At 39.2% G+C, this 14,548-nt stretch overlaps 2 protein-coding genes across 2 annotated transcripts in view; one reads left to right on the top strand and one right to left on the bottom strand.

Moving 5' to 3' along the window:
• The window catches only part of LOC102843481 (zinc finger protein 845-like), a 578,666-nt gene that overhangs the window by 352,670 nt on the left and 211,448 nt on the right, over positions 1-14,548 (top strand). The window lies entirely within an intron of this gene.
• LOC102843604 (NADH dehydrogenase [ubiquinone] iron-sulfur protein 3, mitochondrial-like) lies at positions 4,380-6,129 on the bottom strand (the record flags this gene model as incomplete). The annotated part of the gene is made up of 2 exons (XM_006897309.1): positions 4,380-4,964; positions 6,091-6,129. Coding segments are annotated over 2 exons (624 nt in total), but the record flags the coding sequence as incomplete, so codon positions are not given.

Genomic DNA, 14,548 nt, shown 5'->3' with positions numbered 1-14,548 from the left:
CCATATTTCAGGGTCTGCCTGCTGACCGTTCACACCTCTTTTGCCACTGCCCTGACATCAGCTGAGAGTCAGGAGAGAACTTTCTATTTCAACTGCAAGGTACGTTCTCAAAAAGGAAGAGATGAATCAGGAGCTGCACGAGTGAAGATGTCTGAAAAACAGATTTCTCTGACATAGAAACCTGTTGAGTGGTAGGTTTATGTAGGAAGAGATACAATTTCTGATACCTGAGTTGATATTTGGTGGAAGTTGTGAGACATGATACCAATCTTTTAACGTTCATAATTTATGAAAGCCACAGAGAAATTGAGTCTTCATATTGGGTCTAAGTGGCAGCTCATTCTTAATTATATTGTGCTCCAATATTAAAATATCAACATTAATCGAGTTTTCAATATGGTGTATTGAAACCCTAAAGACTTTTCTTAAGAGTACAAGAGTCATTTTTGGAAATGCACTATGCATGGAATAATGGGATTTTGGCATGAATACAATTATGGAATTCTTAGAGGAAAAAAATAGTTAACATTTGCTAAGATAAAATTATTGGACCATAACTTGGGTCTGATGTTTTCAAAGAAGTCAGTACATACACATACACTGTTATATATGAATAAGTAAAAGACTTATTAAAGAATATCTGTTTTCATACTTGAACACTTTAGAAAGCTACAGGGAAATAGGAAAACTCCGGGTCACCAAATAAAGGTGAAATATTTATTGCTGCATTTTCTTTGGCTTAGAAATATTTCCACGTTATTTATCAGCTCTCTCACTTAAATGTATTCAATGTATCTAATTTACCCATTTGATCCAATAAATCCATTGGTGAATCTACTTACCCAATAAATCCCATTTGCCCGTTCATGCAATTCTGTTTTGAATATTTGTCTGATGTTTCAGTAGTTTTTATTAAACAAACCTTAATTGGGGTTTCTTGTCATTGTGAGAAATGACCGTGCATGTTCACAGGATCAATGTCGAGGATTAAATCGTTTAACTCCTTATTCTTTATAAATTATGATGCTAACCAGTATGTAATTTGTATTACGGCATCGTTTTGTAAAATTCTGGTGGTGGAAAGCAATGTATTTTATCCTGATTTAAAATGCAGGATGATTTCATTACTGTGTTTATACTTACTGAATAAATACAGCTCGGGTAGGAAAAATTATTCAGGATATCTACATGTTGATAAAATAAATTACATTTTTGATGCGTAAACACTGCTGATGCCTAAGTGATATTGGTTCACTGATTAAATTTTTAGGAAACAATTGAAATAAATCACAATTAAGCATGCAGTGTATATACAGTAGAAGAGGAATTTGGATTCTTTAAATAATACAATGAAGGCGCTATGGTAGAAAAGCAGACTAATAAATAAGAATTCATTGCAAGCATGCTACCCAAGTTTAAACCCTGATAAGGGCCTTACACTTCTTGTAGCTAAATTCTCTTTAACAAAGGAGAGTAACAGTAGCTTTTAAAACATGGAATCGTGTATATTAAATTATTTCTTATATGTAAAATCTTCATGACAAACCATAACTGCCACCCAAGGAGATAAATGCAAACTCATGTTTATTGTGGCTTTGTTCACAGTAACAAGGAGTTGGAAACAACCCAAGTGCCCATCATTGAATGGATAGAGAAGCTCTGGTATGTTCACACAGTAGAATACTATGCTGCATTGAAAAACAAGGAACTCATGAAATATTATACAAAATGGGTGACCCTAGAGGACATTATGCTGAGTGAAATATCTCAGTCACAAAAGGACAAATACTGCATAGTGCCACTGTTGTTAAATGGTACTGACATAAGGGCTGGGGGGAGACTGAGAAAGATGGGATAAATGATGTATACTGCATTGAAACAGATGAGGGAGAAAACTGTTAAAATGGGATATATGATTAGGTATTATTGTCATGACAGAGGTACAGAACAAAGGCTGCATAGTGGAGTGGGCTTGGGGGGGAGGTGGGGGGAGGGATTGTATAACAATGAAAGAAGTTTTCTTTTACTTTTCTTGTTTCATCCTCAGCAAATGCTTTAATTTTTCTTTTCTTTCAGCAAACAATGTTGTGTCATCTGTATATTACAGATTGTTAATGAGTCATCCTCCAGTCCTGAAGCCATGCCCTTCTTCATAAAGTCCAGTTTTTTTCAATTGTTTGCTTAGCATATAGACTGAATAACTGTCTGTGGTGACAGGATAGAACTTTGACCTACACTTTCTCTGATTTTAAACCATATGATAATCCCTTGTCTCTTCAAATGACTGTCACTTGGTCTATGTACCGGTTCCATGTGAGCTCAGCAAAGTATTCTAAAATTCTCATTTCTTGTGACTCACACAGTTGAAGGCCGTGACATAGCCAATACAACACAGGTGAACATCTTTTTGAAATTCTACTTTCATTTAAAATTACTCTGACATCAGAAATTATATTTTTGTGAAAAGATTAAGATTGAAGCGCTTTTTAAATTTTATTTTATTAATTTTAATGAACATTTTACAGAGATTTTGGATTTCCATTCATTCATTGTTGCATTTTCTCCCCTCCCCACACCCAGTTCGCTCTTCTGTTTGAAAAGAAAAGGAAAAAGTCCTTCATTGTTATACAATCCCCTCGCCCTGAGTACACTCCACTATGAAACCTTCATTCTGGACTCCTGCCACAACCATAATCATAGATCGTTTTTACTTTTCAAACAGAACAGCGAACTGGTGGGGGAGTCGTGGGTATGGAGAAAAGTGCAACAATGAAGGAATGGAAATCCAAAGTCTGTAAATTTACATTAAAATTAATAATAAATAAGAATAAAAGGGGGGAAAGATAGAGAAAAAGAAAAATATTCATGACAGTGACCAAATACATAGTGAATGTTACAACTAGAAAGTAGATGGTGGGCTTTTTCCATATAAACAACTTACTTAGAAAGAAATTCTTGGCATTAAGAAATAGCGAATGGGAATATGTATATATTTACATGAAAAATTTCATCTCCGATTGTTTCCAGTCAAATCCTCGATTTGTGAATTTGAACCTAAAGCATGAATAATGGCAGAATTCCCTTCGCTGGATCTGAAAATGGCAATGATCCATCTATTTCAGACGATCATTGGAATCCTGGGGAATTTCTCACTCTCGATTCACTATATCTCCTTACACATCCGCGGATGCAGGTTACGATCCACAGACTTCATTCTTTTGCACTTGACCGTAGCCAATTCCATGTTTATTTCCTTTAGTGGAGTCCCCCACACCATGCTAGCTTTAGGAATGAAAGATTTTCTCAGTGACTTTGGGTGCAAGTTTGTTTTATATGTTCCTAGAGTGGCCAGAGGGGTGTCCATGGACAGCACCTGCCTCTTGAGTGTCTTCCAGGTCATCACGATCAGCGCTAGGAACTCCAGGTGGGCAGCACTTAAACCACAAGTCATCAATTATGTTGGGTCTTTCAGTGTCCTCTCCTGGGTCCTACACATGATGGTCAATGCCATTTATCCCATCTATTTCGCTGTTCAAATGAGCAACAAAACCATCACAAAGAAAACGAATGTGGGATACTGTTATTTTCCACTTGATGACAATACTGTATTAATAATCTATACAGCTTTTGTGCCTTCCCATGATGTTTTCTGTCTGGGGCTCATGTCTTGGGCCAGCAGCTCCATGGTTTTCATCCTGTACAGACACAGGCAGCAGGTCAAATACATTTATAAGAACAAACTCTTCCACAGATCCTCCCCTGAGATTAGAATCTCCCGAAGAGTACTTGTTCTGGTGGGCACCTTTGTAACCTTTTATGCCATCTCTTCTGTTACTTATGCTTATTTGGCTCTTTTTAATTATGACCCTAGTTCGCAGCTGATGAACATGTCTATATTCATCACATCATGTTTCCCCACAGTCAGCCCCTTTATTCTCATGACCAGTGACCCCCAGGTTTTGAGATTTTGCTATGCCCTTTGTGGAAGGAATACACAATTTCCATCACTTACTTAAAATGTAAAGTTCATGTTTTTACACCATATGAAGTCACTTTTTAACCATCCTTCACCGAATCTTAAACCAAAAAAAAAAGGGGAGGGAGGGAATCCCCCAGATCATTCATATTGCAGAATGTGAGGAACTAAGCAGACTGAGATCCTGCCCCTCGATAGAGAATAGATTATCATAGAGTTGTTGTTGTTGTTGTTAAGTGCCGTCGAGTCATAGGCCACTCATAGCGACCTTATGAATGAAAGTCTTCAACACTTATGTGACTTTTTTTTTTTTTTTGGTCTAAGAAGGACTTTATTTACACGAACACTTAATTATAGGTAAGGCGCTTCTGAGTATCTACACGCCCACGTGTCTTCCATGGAGCTACTTGGTTTCAGGCTTTTTGTCCCCAGCCTCAAGCTTGGGACTCTCAGGGAGCTGGCGATAGGCAGGGAAAGCCTCCCAGGGGCTGTTGAGGTCAAATTTGCGGAACTCCTTGGCCAACTCCACCGGCTCAGCCACCACCCGCTTCACCTCATCATCATAGCGAAGGTCAACGTAGCCAGACAAGGGGAAGTCCTTCCGGAATGGATGTCCCTCAAAGCCATAGTCTGTCAGGATCCTTCTTAAGTCAGGGTGATTAGCAAAGAAGACTCCGAACATGTCCCAGATCTCTCTCTCATACCAGTTGGCTGCCTTGTACACAGGGACAGTAGACTCAATGGGTGGCAGCTCATCTGTATAGGTCTTCACACGGATCCGAGGGTTGAAACTCAGAGACAGCAGGTTGTAGACAATCTCAAAACGGTTTTTCCGGGTTGGGATGTCCACTGCTGTTAAGTCAGCCAAGGATCTGAACTGTGCATTGGTGTGATCTCTGAGGAAAGTCAGCTCTGGGATGATTCCATCAGGATGGATATAGATCTCTAACTCATTGAAGCAGGTCACCTGAACTTGTTGGACATGTGCCTTTTATCCTTTCTCCAAATTCATAGGGTTTCCAGAGGCAAGCTATTTTGGAAATGGATGCCACTCCTGCTTCCAACCTTGATTTAATTGGTGAGCTCCACCAAACACGGTCCGCCGTGGTAACCATTAATGCATTTGACACATCAGTGACACAGTGTTCAGCTTCACAGCAACCACAATCTAATGTATGTGTATGATACCTGGTTAGTGCTAAATACTTACTGGGAGTTTCTTTGGTTCATTTTAATAGTGAAATTCAGAGTATGTGAAAGATTAAAATGGATAATCTCTAGTAAACTCACTATTCTCAAGTTAGTTGAAAGCCATTGCAACCCTGAATTATAGAGCAGAAGAGATCTAGAGATTTTCCAAGAATGTAAAGTCTGTTCCCTAGGAGATTGTTTCTTTATTCCTCTCATAGAGTGGGTGATGGGTTCAAATTTCAACTAAGAAAAACTGTCATTTGCTTTGGTGGGAAGTCTTAACGTTTTTCAATAACATCAACACTGAGACTGATAATTGTTGGCAACTATACACACCTCACCAACTCTCTTGTTGAACAGAACAAGATGTTAACTGCTCCACACCACCTCACAGTTTTGGGTGTGTGACACCACTGTTGGAATCACTCTGTCAGTCTATCACTGAAAGGGTCTACTTCATGACATGCCCAATGGAGGAAGAAAGAGGGACAATTCTATTACATGAAGTCACAGTCTCTCACAATCTCCTGGAGGGTCAGCTATGAGCCTGGTCCGATTTTATGGCCCATTAACAACCACAGCATCATGGAGAAGGACTTTCCCTCGCTTCTCTACTGGAACAGAAATGGCCCTGTTCTCTTCCTAGACAATTGTACTTGTTTATATCTTCATTTCTGTGTCCTCGCCTTCCCTCTAAAGCAAATATACTAACAAGGCCTCAGCCCCCACTGGGATGAATTCTCAGCAGCACAGAACTAGGGATCTATTGATGGTTAATCTTCCTGTTGTTTTCCAGTGGACTCACTTCTTTGCTTCAGGCAAGGAAGACCAAACTAGGCTATTCACTGTTTACAACACCTAGGAAACAATTTACCTCTGACTGAGGGGGGACTGCCATTCATTCTACAGTCTTGTCAGATAGCTAACAATTTCTTCAGAAAGGAATATGAAGATAGCCGTTTGTGGGGATTTTTTTGTTTTGTTTTGGGGGTTGGTTTGTTGTTTTGGTTTTTGTTGTTGTTGTTGCTGTTTTTGTGAGGAAAAATATATATCTAGAATTAGCCAGGTGGATTCCGTTTAGGTGATCCCAATTTTGTTGGCAACATCCAAAGCATCATAGTCAGGAGCAAGTGAACACAGGCCTTCTTCCCTCCATCAGGCCTGATCCAGGTGTTGACCTTGGCCACATCGATGTCACAGAGCTTCTTTAATTTGGTACTTGTTGGCCTTGACGTCCAGTATGAACACAAGTGTGTTGTTATCTTCTATCTTCTTCATGGCTGACTCAGTGGTCAGGGGAATTTTGATGATGGCATAGTGGTCAAGCTTGTTTCTCCTGGGGGCGCTCTTCTGGGGGTATCTGGGCTGCCTTCGGAGTCTCAGCATCTTAGGCCGCCGGAAGGTGGGTGACGTGCGGATCTTCCTTTTTTTTTTTTTTTGGCTGTGGATGCCCCTTCAGGACACCTTCTCGGACTTTCATGCCCTTGCGTTTGCATTAGTTTTGGGAGGGACAGGGGCTTCCTTCTTCACTTTCGGCGTCATCTTCATCGAGGATAGTGTATTTTTGTCGAAAATTTTCTTTTTATTAAATTTCCTACATAACATATTGAGAGGGGTGGGCAGGGAGAAAAGTGCAACGATGAATGAATGGAAATCCAAAATCTCTGTAAATCTTCATTAAAATTAATGATAATAACAAGAAAATTTAAAAAATAAATGAGGAAAATATTTTATACTATTTTTGACATCGTGATCTTACTGTTACTATTAGAACATGAAATGATAGTTGTTCTTATGCAGCTGAGGACTGGTAAAATATTAGGTTCTCATAGAAAAAACATTTCTGAGAGGCAGAGAATGCAGTGAGAGGCATGTCCTGTTCTGCTCTGCCAGTCCCTGCTGGCCCCCACCTCAGCCTCTCCCGCTCCCTCCATGGCAGCCCTGTCTGCCTCCAGGGATGATGGAAAAGGAAGAGTCTCAAGGCTACTCCAATGGTCTCTTTGGACATGCTCACCAGAAACTGGAGTTCCCAGAATTACAAAGTGTGGTCAACTTTTCCTGAACTTTCCTCCGCTCCCTGGAGGTGGACTGTCATGGTTGCTGTGGGTGAGGTGGTAATTGCTGTTCTGTGGGGAGGTGAGGTCACACAGTCTCTAAGCCATATTTCAGGGTCTGCCTGCTGACCGTTCACACCTCTTTTGCCTGATGTGACCATCACAGATGCCATTGCCCTGCCATCAGCTGAGAGTCCATAGAGAACTTTCTGTTTCAACTGTAAGGTAGGTTCTAGAAAAGGAAGACATAAATCAGGAGCTGCATGCGTGACAGTGTCTGGAAAACAGATTTCTCTGAAGTAGAAGCTTGTGGAGTGGTAGGTTTACCGAGGAAGGAACACAATTTCCCAGGCCTGAGCTAAGATTTGAGGGAGATGGAGTTGTAAGATCTGATATCAATCTTGGAATGTTCATAATGTATAAAGCCACAAAGATATCGATTCTTGGTATTATACGGGTCTAAGTGACATCTCATTGTTAAATATATGGTGCTCCAATATTAAAATGTAAATATTAGTCTGGTGTTCAATATGGTGTATTGAAACCCTAAAGACTTTTCCTAAGAGTACTAGAGTCATTTTTGGAAACACACTATGCATGGAATAATGGGAATGTTGGAACTAATAGTTATCAAATTCTTAGGAAAAAGTGTAGTTAACATTTTCTAAGATAAAATGATTTTATAATAACTTGGGTCTGATGTACTCAAAGAAGTCAATACGTATACATACACTGTCACATATGAATAAGGAATTAATTTTTAAATAAATATTTGTTTTCAGACTTGAACACTTTAAAGATAGGGGAAAATATGAAAATTCCAGGTCACCAAATAAAGGTAAAATATTTCTTGTTACATTTTCTTTGGCTGAGAAAGATTTCCATGGAACTTATCAGCTCTTTCACTTAAATATATTCAGTATATCCAATTTATGCACTTAATCCAATAAATTCACTGGCTAATTTATCTGGTAAAACCAATTTATCCATTCCTCCCAATACTATTTTGAATATTCTTCTGGTGTTTCCGGTTGCTTCTATCAATCAAACCTTAATTTTTATTTCTCGTCATTGTATGAAATGACCGTGCATATCCACTGGATCGATGTTGAAGATTAACTGTTTTAACTCCCGATTCTCTATCAATTATGATGCTGTCTAGCCTGTAATTTGTATCATGGCATTGTTTTGTAAAATTTTGGTGGTGGATAGCAGTGTATTTTTTTTTATAGCTGTGTATTTTAATCCTGATTTAAGATACAGGATGATTCCATTACCATGTTTATATTTATTGAGTACATTGAATGGTTGAGTTAGGAAGAATTATCCAGGATATCTATATATTGACAAAGTGAATTAAATTTTTGTTGCTTTAACACTGCCAATCGGTGAGTGGGACTGGTTCATGGAGTAAACTTTTGGAAATAATTTCAAAAGATCACAATTAAGCGGGCAATGTCTTTAAAATAGAAGAGGAATTCAGGTTACTTAAAGAATACAATGAGGGAGCTAGGATAGAAAAGCAGACTGATAAATATAAATTCATTGCAAAGATGCTCCCCAAGTTCTTACCCTGATAAGTGCCTTACCCTCCTTGTAGCTAATTTCTCTTTGACAAAAGAGAGTAACAGTAGCTTTTAAAACATAGACTCATGCATATTAAATAATTTCTGATATGTAAAACCTTCTTGACAAACTGTAACTGCCACCCAAGCAGGTATATGCAAACTCATGTTTATTGTGGCTTTGCTCATAATCGCAAGGAGTTGGAAACAACCTAAGAGCCCATCAACAAACGAACGGATAGAGGAGCTCTGGTATATTCACACACTAGAATACTAGGCTGCATTGAAATAGGAGGAACTCGTGAAATATTATACAAAATGTGTGAGCCTGGAGGACATGATACTGAGTGAAATATCTCAGTCAGAAAAGGACAAATACTGCAGAGTGCCACTGTTGTTGTAAAATGGGACTGGCATCAGGGTTGGGGGGAGACTGAGAAAAATGGGATAATAATGTATACCGTATTGAAACAGATGAGGGGGAGAACTGTTTAAAAGGGATATATGATTAGGTATTATTACCATGAAAGGAGTCCAGAATTAAGGCAGCATAGTGGAGTGCACTTGAGGGTAGGGATTTTATAACAACGGAAGAATTTCCCTTTTACTTTTCAAAAATAAGAGCAAACTGGGAGGGAGGGGTGGTCAGAGAGAAAAGTGCAACAGTTAATGAATGGAAATCCAAAGTCTCTGTAAACTTTCATTAAAATTAATAAGAAAAAACAGAAAAAAATTCCTTCATGACAGTGATCAACTACATAGTGAATGTTATAAACAGAAAGGAGATGGTGGAATTTTCTATATAAAGAATTTACTTAGAAAGCAATTCTTAGAATTAAGAAATAGTGAATGGAAATATGTATATTTTTCCCCCCATGAACAATGTGATCTCCAATTGTTTCCAGTCTAATCCTCTATTTGTGAATTTGAACCTAAAGCGTGAATGAGGGCAGAATTCCCTTCTCTGGATGTGAAAATGGCAATGATCCATCTATTTCAGACGATCATTGGAATCCTGGGGAATTTCTCACTCTTAGTTCACTATATCTCCTTACACATCCGTGGAAGCAGGTTACGATCCACAGACTTCATTCTTATGCACTTGACCGTAGCCAATTCCTTGTTCATTTCCTTTAGTGGAGTCCCCCAGACCATGCTAGCTTTAGGAATGAAAAACTTTCTCAGTGACTTTGGGTGCAAGTTTGTTTTATATGTCCCTAGAATGGCCAGAGGGGTGTCCATTGACAGCACTTGTCTCTTGAGTGTCTTCCAGGTCGTCACGATCAGTCCTAGGAACTCCAGGTGGGCAGCACTTAATCCACAAGTCACCAATTATATCAGGTCCTTCAGTGTCCTCTCCTGGGTCCTGCACTTGATGGTCAATGCCATTTATCCCATCTATTTCTCTGCTCAAATGAGCAACAAAACCATCACAAGGAAAATGCATGTGGGATACTGTTCTTTACCACATGATGACAATATTATGTTACTAATCTTTACAACATTTATGTCTTCTCATGACATTTTATGTCTTGGGCTCATGTCTTGGGCCAGCAGCTCCATGGTTTTCATCCTGTACAGACACAGGCAGCAGGTCAAATACATTTATAAGAACAAACTCTTCCACAGATCTTCCTCTGAGATGAGAATCTCCCAAAGAGTACTTGTTCTGGTGGGCACCTTTGTAACCTTTTATGCCGCCTCTTCTGTTATTTACGCTTATTTGGCTATATTTTTTTATGACCCTACTTCGCAGCTGATGAACATGTCGATATTCATCACGTCATGTTTCCCCACAGTCAGCCCCTTTATTCTCATGACCAGTGACCCCCAGGTATTGAGATTTTGCTATGCCCTTTGTGGAAGGAATACACAATTTCCATCACTTACTTAAAATGTAAAGTTCATGTTTTTATACCATATGAAGTCATTTTTTAACCATCCTTCACCGAATCGTAAACCCAAAAAAGGAGGGGAATCCCCCAGATCATTCATATTGCAGAATGTGAGGAACTAAGCCGACTGAGATCCTGCCCCTCGATAGAGAATTGATTATCATAGAGTTGTTGCTGTTGTTAAATGCCATCGAGTCATAGGCGACTCATGGCGACCTTATGAATGAAAGTCTTCAACACTTATGTGACTTTTATTCTTTCTCCAGATTCATAGGGTTTGCAGAGGCAAGCTATTTTGGAAATGGATGCCATTCCTGCTTCCAACCTTGATTTAATTGGTGAGCTCCACCAAACACTGTCCGCCGTGGTAACCATTAATGCATTTGACACATCAATGACACAGTGTTCAGCTTCACAGCAACCACAATCTAATGTATGTGTATGATATCTGGTTAGTGCTAAGTACTTACTGGGAGTTTCTTTGGTTCATTTTAATAGTGAAATTCAGAGTATGTGAAAGATTAAAATGGATAATCTCTAGTAAACTCACTATTCTCAAGTTAGTTGAAAGCCATTGCAACCCTGAATTATAGAGCAGATGAGTTCTAGAGATTTTCCAAGAATGTAAAGTCTGTTCCATAGCAGATTGTCTCTTTATTCCTCTCATAGAGTGGGTGATGGGTTCAAATTTCAACTGAGGAAAACTCTCATTTGCTTTGGTGGGAAGTCTTAACATTTTTAAATAACATCAACGCTGAGACTGATAATTGTTGTCAACTATACACACCTCACCAACTCCATTGTTGAACAGAATAAGATGTTAACTGCTCCTGCACCACCTCTCAGTTGTGGGTGTGTGACACCACTGTTGGAATAACTGTGTCAGTCTATCACTTAAAGGGTCTATCTCACGACATGCCCAATGGAATGAGAATACGTCTGATCATTCCCGTTTCTAAGAAACATTTAGTTTTTACTTGTATTTGTTCAAAGACAGAAGAGATATTGTGGAATTATTAGATACACATATAATTAATCTGTATGTATAAATTTTGAATACTTAAGTGGACAGAAAAACTAAAATTTGGAATATTATTGTTTATTATACTACTGCGGTAGACTTTAGGAAACCACTATTTTTAGACAGAATTAGGGGTTTATATTAAATTACTTTAGTCAAATAGGCCTGGAATAATGTTGGGGCGGGATGCCAACTTCTTATCAGTTGCAGGCACATAACAACAGCAACATATTATATTGGTTGTTTTTTTATTTAAACTTCTTGTTTCGAATCAACAAGTCCTCTGGGATGGCTTTTGTATTTAAAAGTAGGTTATATTTTAGAGAAACATTCTTCTATGAAGTACTGCACTCTTCTGTCAACATGCTCTACTGAGGTGATCTGGGGTTGCTGTGATGGTGAACCTTGTGCCATTGGGATGTCAAATGGCATAATGGTTAGACATGGCGGACAGTGTTTGGTGGAACTCCCAGCTTAAGATAGGTTTGGAAGCAGAAGTGGAATCTCGTTCATAAACAACACGTTTCTGGAAACAAAAAGAGCCTTGAGAAATGACAATAGTTACAGAAACGAAAGGCATCAGGTCTTTTGTTCTCAGAGTTGCTATGAGTTTATGAGTCGTGCTTGACTCTACGGCAATCAACAACAAACAACAACAATGCTAAGAAAAAAGTGGACTTTTGTAACAGGAGAATGGCTCACGCTGAAACGAGTACAAGCATGTTTTCATGCAAATGTTAAAAAATGGAATTCAGGAGAAGCAAGAAAGATATAGGAAGATATAGGCATTGAATGAAAAAATAATGAGTAAGTGAAATAGATGAGTACAATGTGATATGATTGCACCTTAGGGTTGATCTAGAGTAAGCAAATCAATACAGACCCATCGTAAGAGGAACGTGAGGAGAGGAAGAAGAGAGACTTGGCTTTTTCTTATCAGGAGAAGAATCCATTGATTCTTCATTGTGATTGATGATGTTACTGTGATTGATGATAACAGCAACTATTGAGAAGAATGTCACTTACACAATAGTGGCTTAGTGGTCGACTTGTCGCTTTGAGTGCAAGAAAAGCAGTGGCAAGTGAGTCATTGTACCTCATATAGACCCACCACTCGTGTGTCATTGAAGGTTTCAACGGAGCTATGAGGCTGCACAGGCTTATGGCAGTTTGTACCCTGAGATAAACCCTTTGAAGCACAGTGGTCTCCCCGTGGATGATGGCACGACTTTCTGTTGTGCATGAGTTGGTTACCTATCATGGCAGCTAAAAGCAATGTCATCTTATCAAAAATATTCTTTTTCCTTTTGTGTGATGTTTTGTAGGTCTGTGGACATAGACACTTAGCTAGGTTATATATTAAGCACTGGGGACTTGTGAACAATGGTATTTCATGGTTTATGATACAGAACTATGATACTACTCAAAAGTAGTCTAGATTATTGCAGTCTTGTGGATTCTGTCGGGATAACGTTTATGATCCACTCGAGGACCAGTTTTGGTGTCTGTGTAGCGTTCACTTCAAAAAACGTGTCTTCTCTCCTTTGGTTGGAGATTTATCTATACACTTTCCAGTTTAATATTGCTACTTTTTCACATGTACATTTTTGTCAACAGTTTATACTCTCACTACGTTAGATTTTGAGTTGTTGAGTGTCACTGGGTTAGTTCTGACGCATAGAGACCCTGTAGGAGGGGACACAACCACCCTCGGGTTGTCTGGGCTGACGTCCTCCTGGCTCCTGATCCCGAGTCTCTTCTCCTCAGACTGGATGGTGGGTTCACACTCTGGACCTTTAGGACAGAATCCAATTGCTACCTCATTTCACTATGGGCGTTCTTTGTTTAGGATGATGACCTTTGTCTATTTTTGTTGCTACTTTATTCATTATACAAGTCGTGTAATGGATTCAAAGCAAATCTTGTTGAGTTTCCACCATTGAATGGAAGCACATGTACCTTCACCCCCAATTTTGGATTGAGTTCCACCATAGTTTGAATTTTAATCCTAAACTCTACATAAACGTGTGTGCAGTCTTCTTTTTTAAATAACGTCTTTTGTTTGACTTACTGAAGTATAAAAACTGAGACGTGTGTAAGGAGTCAATCACTTCTGGGAAGTAAGAAGAGCACATCAGACAGAGAACTAAGGAGGGACAATGGAGGAGGACTGATGCCACGGCCGCCACTGAAGAGAGAACAAGAAGCTGGAAGAGACGAGGATCTTCCCTAACAGAAAAGTTTTCCTAAAGATAGTCCACGGAGTTCCCATTTCTACCCTCCTAAATTGTGAATTAATAAATGTGTGTTTGTCAAATTAGCACCGTTGATGTATTCTTTTACCTCCTATAAGTACTAAGAAAGTAAGACTTCCATCTACAAATTCACCTCTGGGGTAAAGGAAAGTCAGTGATGGAGAGAAGAGATAGTGAGGGAAGAACAGCCTTGCCTCCATTAGGACATCCAGATGGCGTATGTTGCAGACCGAGGGTAAAGTATTTTTAGAATTATTAATAGCGAGACAGACAACCAAGAATGAAATAGAACATAGACTAGAGAGAGCGAAGAACAGGGGACCAGCAGTTCCATGACTGAGGCCACCAAGCCACGCCTCTTTCTGTATTTATTGAGAATCATAATGAAGGTAAACAAAGGAAAATCACAAGGGAGTAGAAAGCAAAAAACAAGGGATCATGGGGAAGTCTTCTGCACATAAGGCCAAGTTCCTCTCTATTGTTTACCTTATGTTTATCTCAGGAAGGGGTTGTTGTTGTTGTTGTTGTTGTTGTTGTTGTTGTTATGTGCCGTCGAGTCGCCTGCGACTCATAGCGACCCTATGTACAACA

The sequence above is a fragment of the Elephantulus edwardii genome, unplaced genomic scaffold (assembly GCF_000299155.1).
Source record: "Elephantulus edwardii isolate Elephantulus edwardi_28Jun2011 unplaced genomic scaffold, EleEdw1.0 scaffold00208, whole genome shotgun sequence".
Classification (NCBI taxonomy): domain Eukaryota; kingdom Metazoa; phylum Chordata; class Mammalia; order Macroscelidea; family Macroscelididae; genus Elephantulus; species Elephantulus edwardii.
This window is presented reverse-complemented; position numbering and strand designations above follow the sequence as displayed.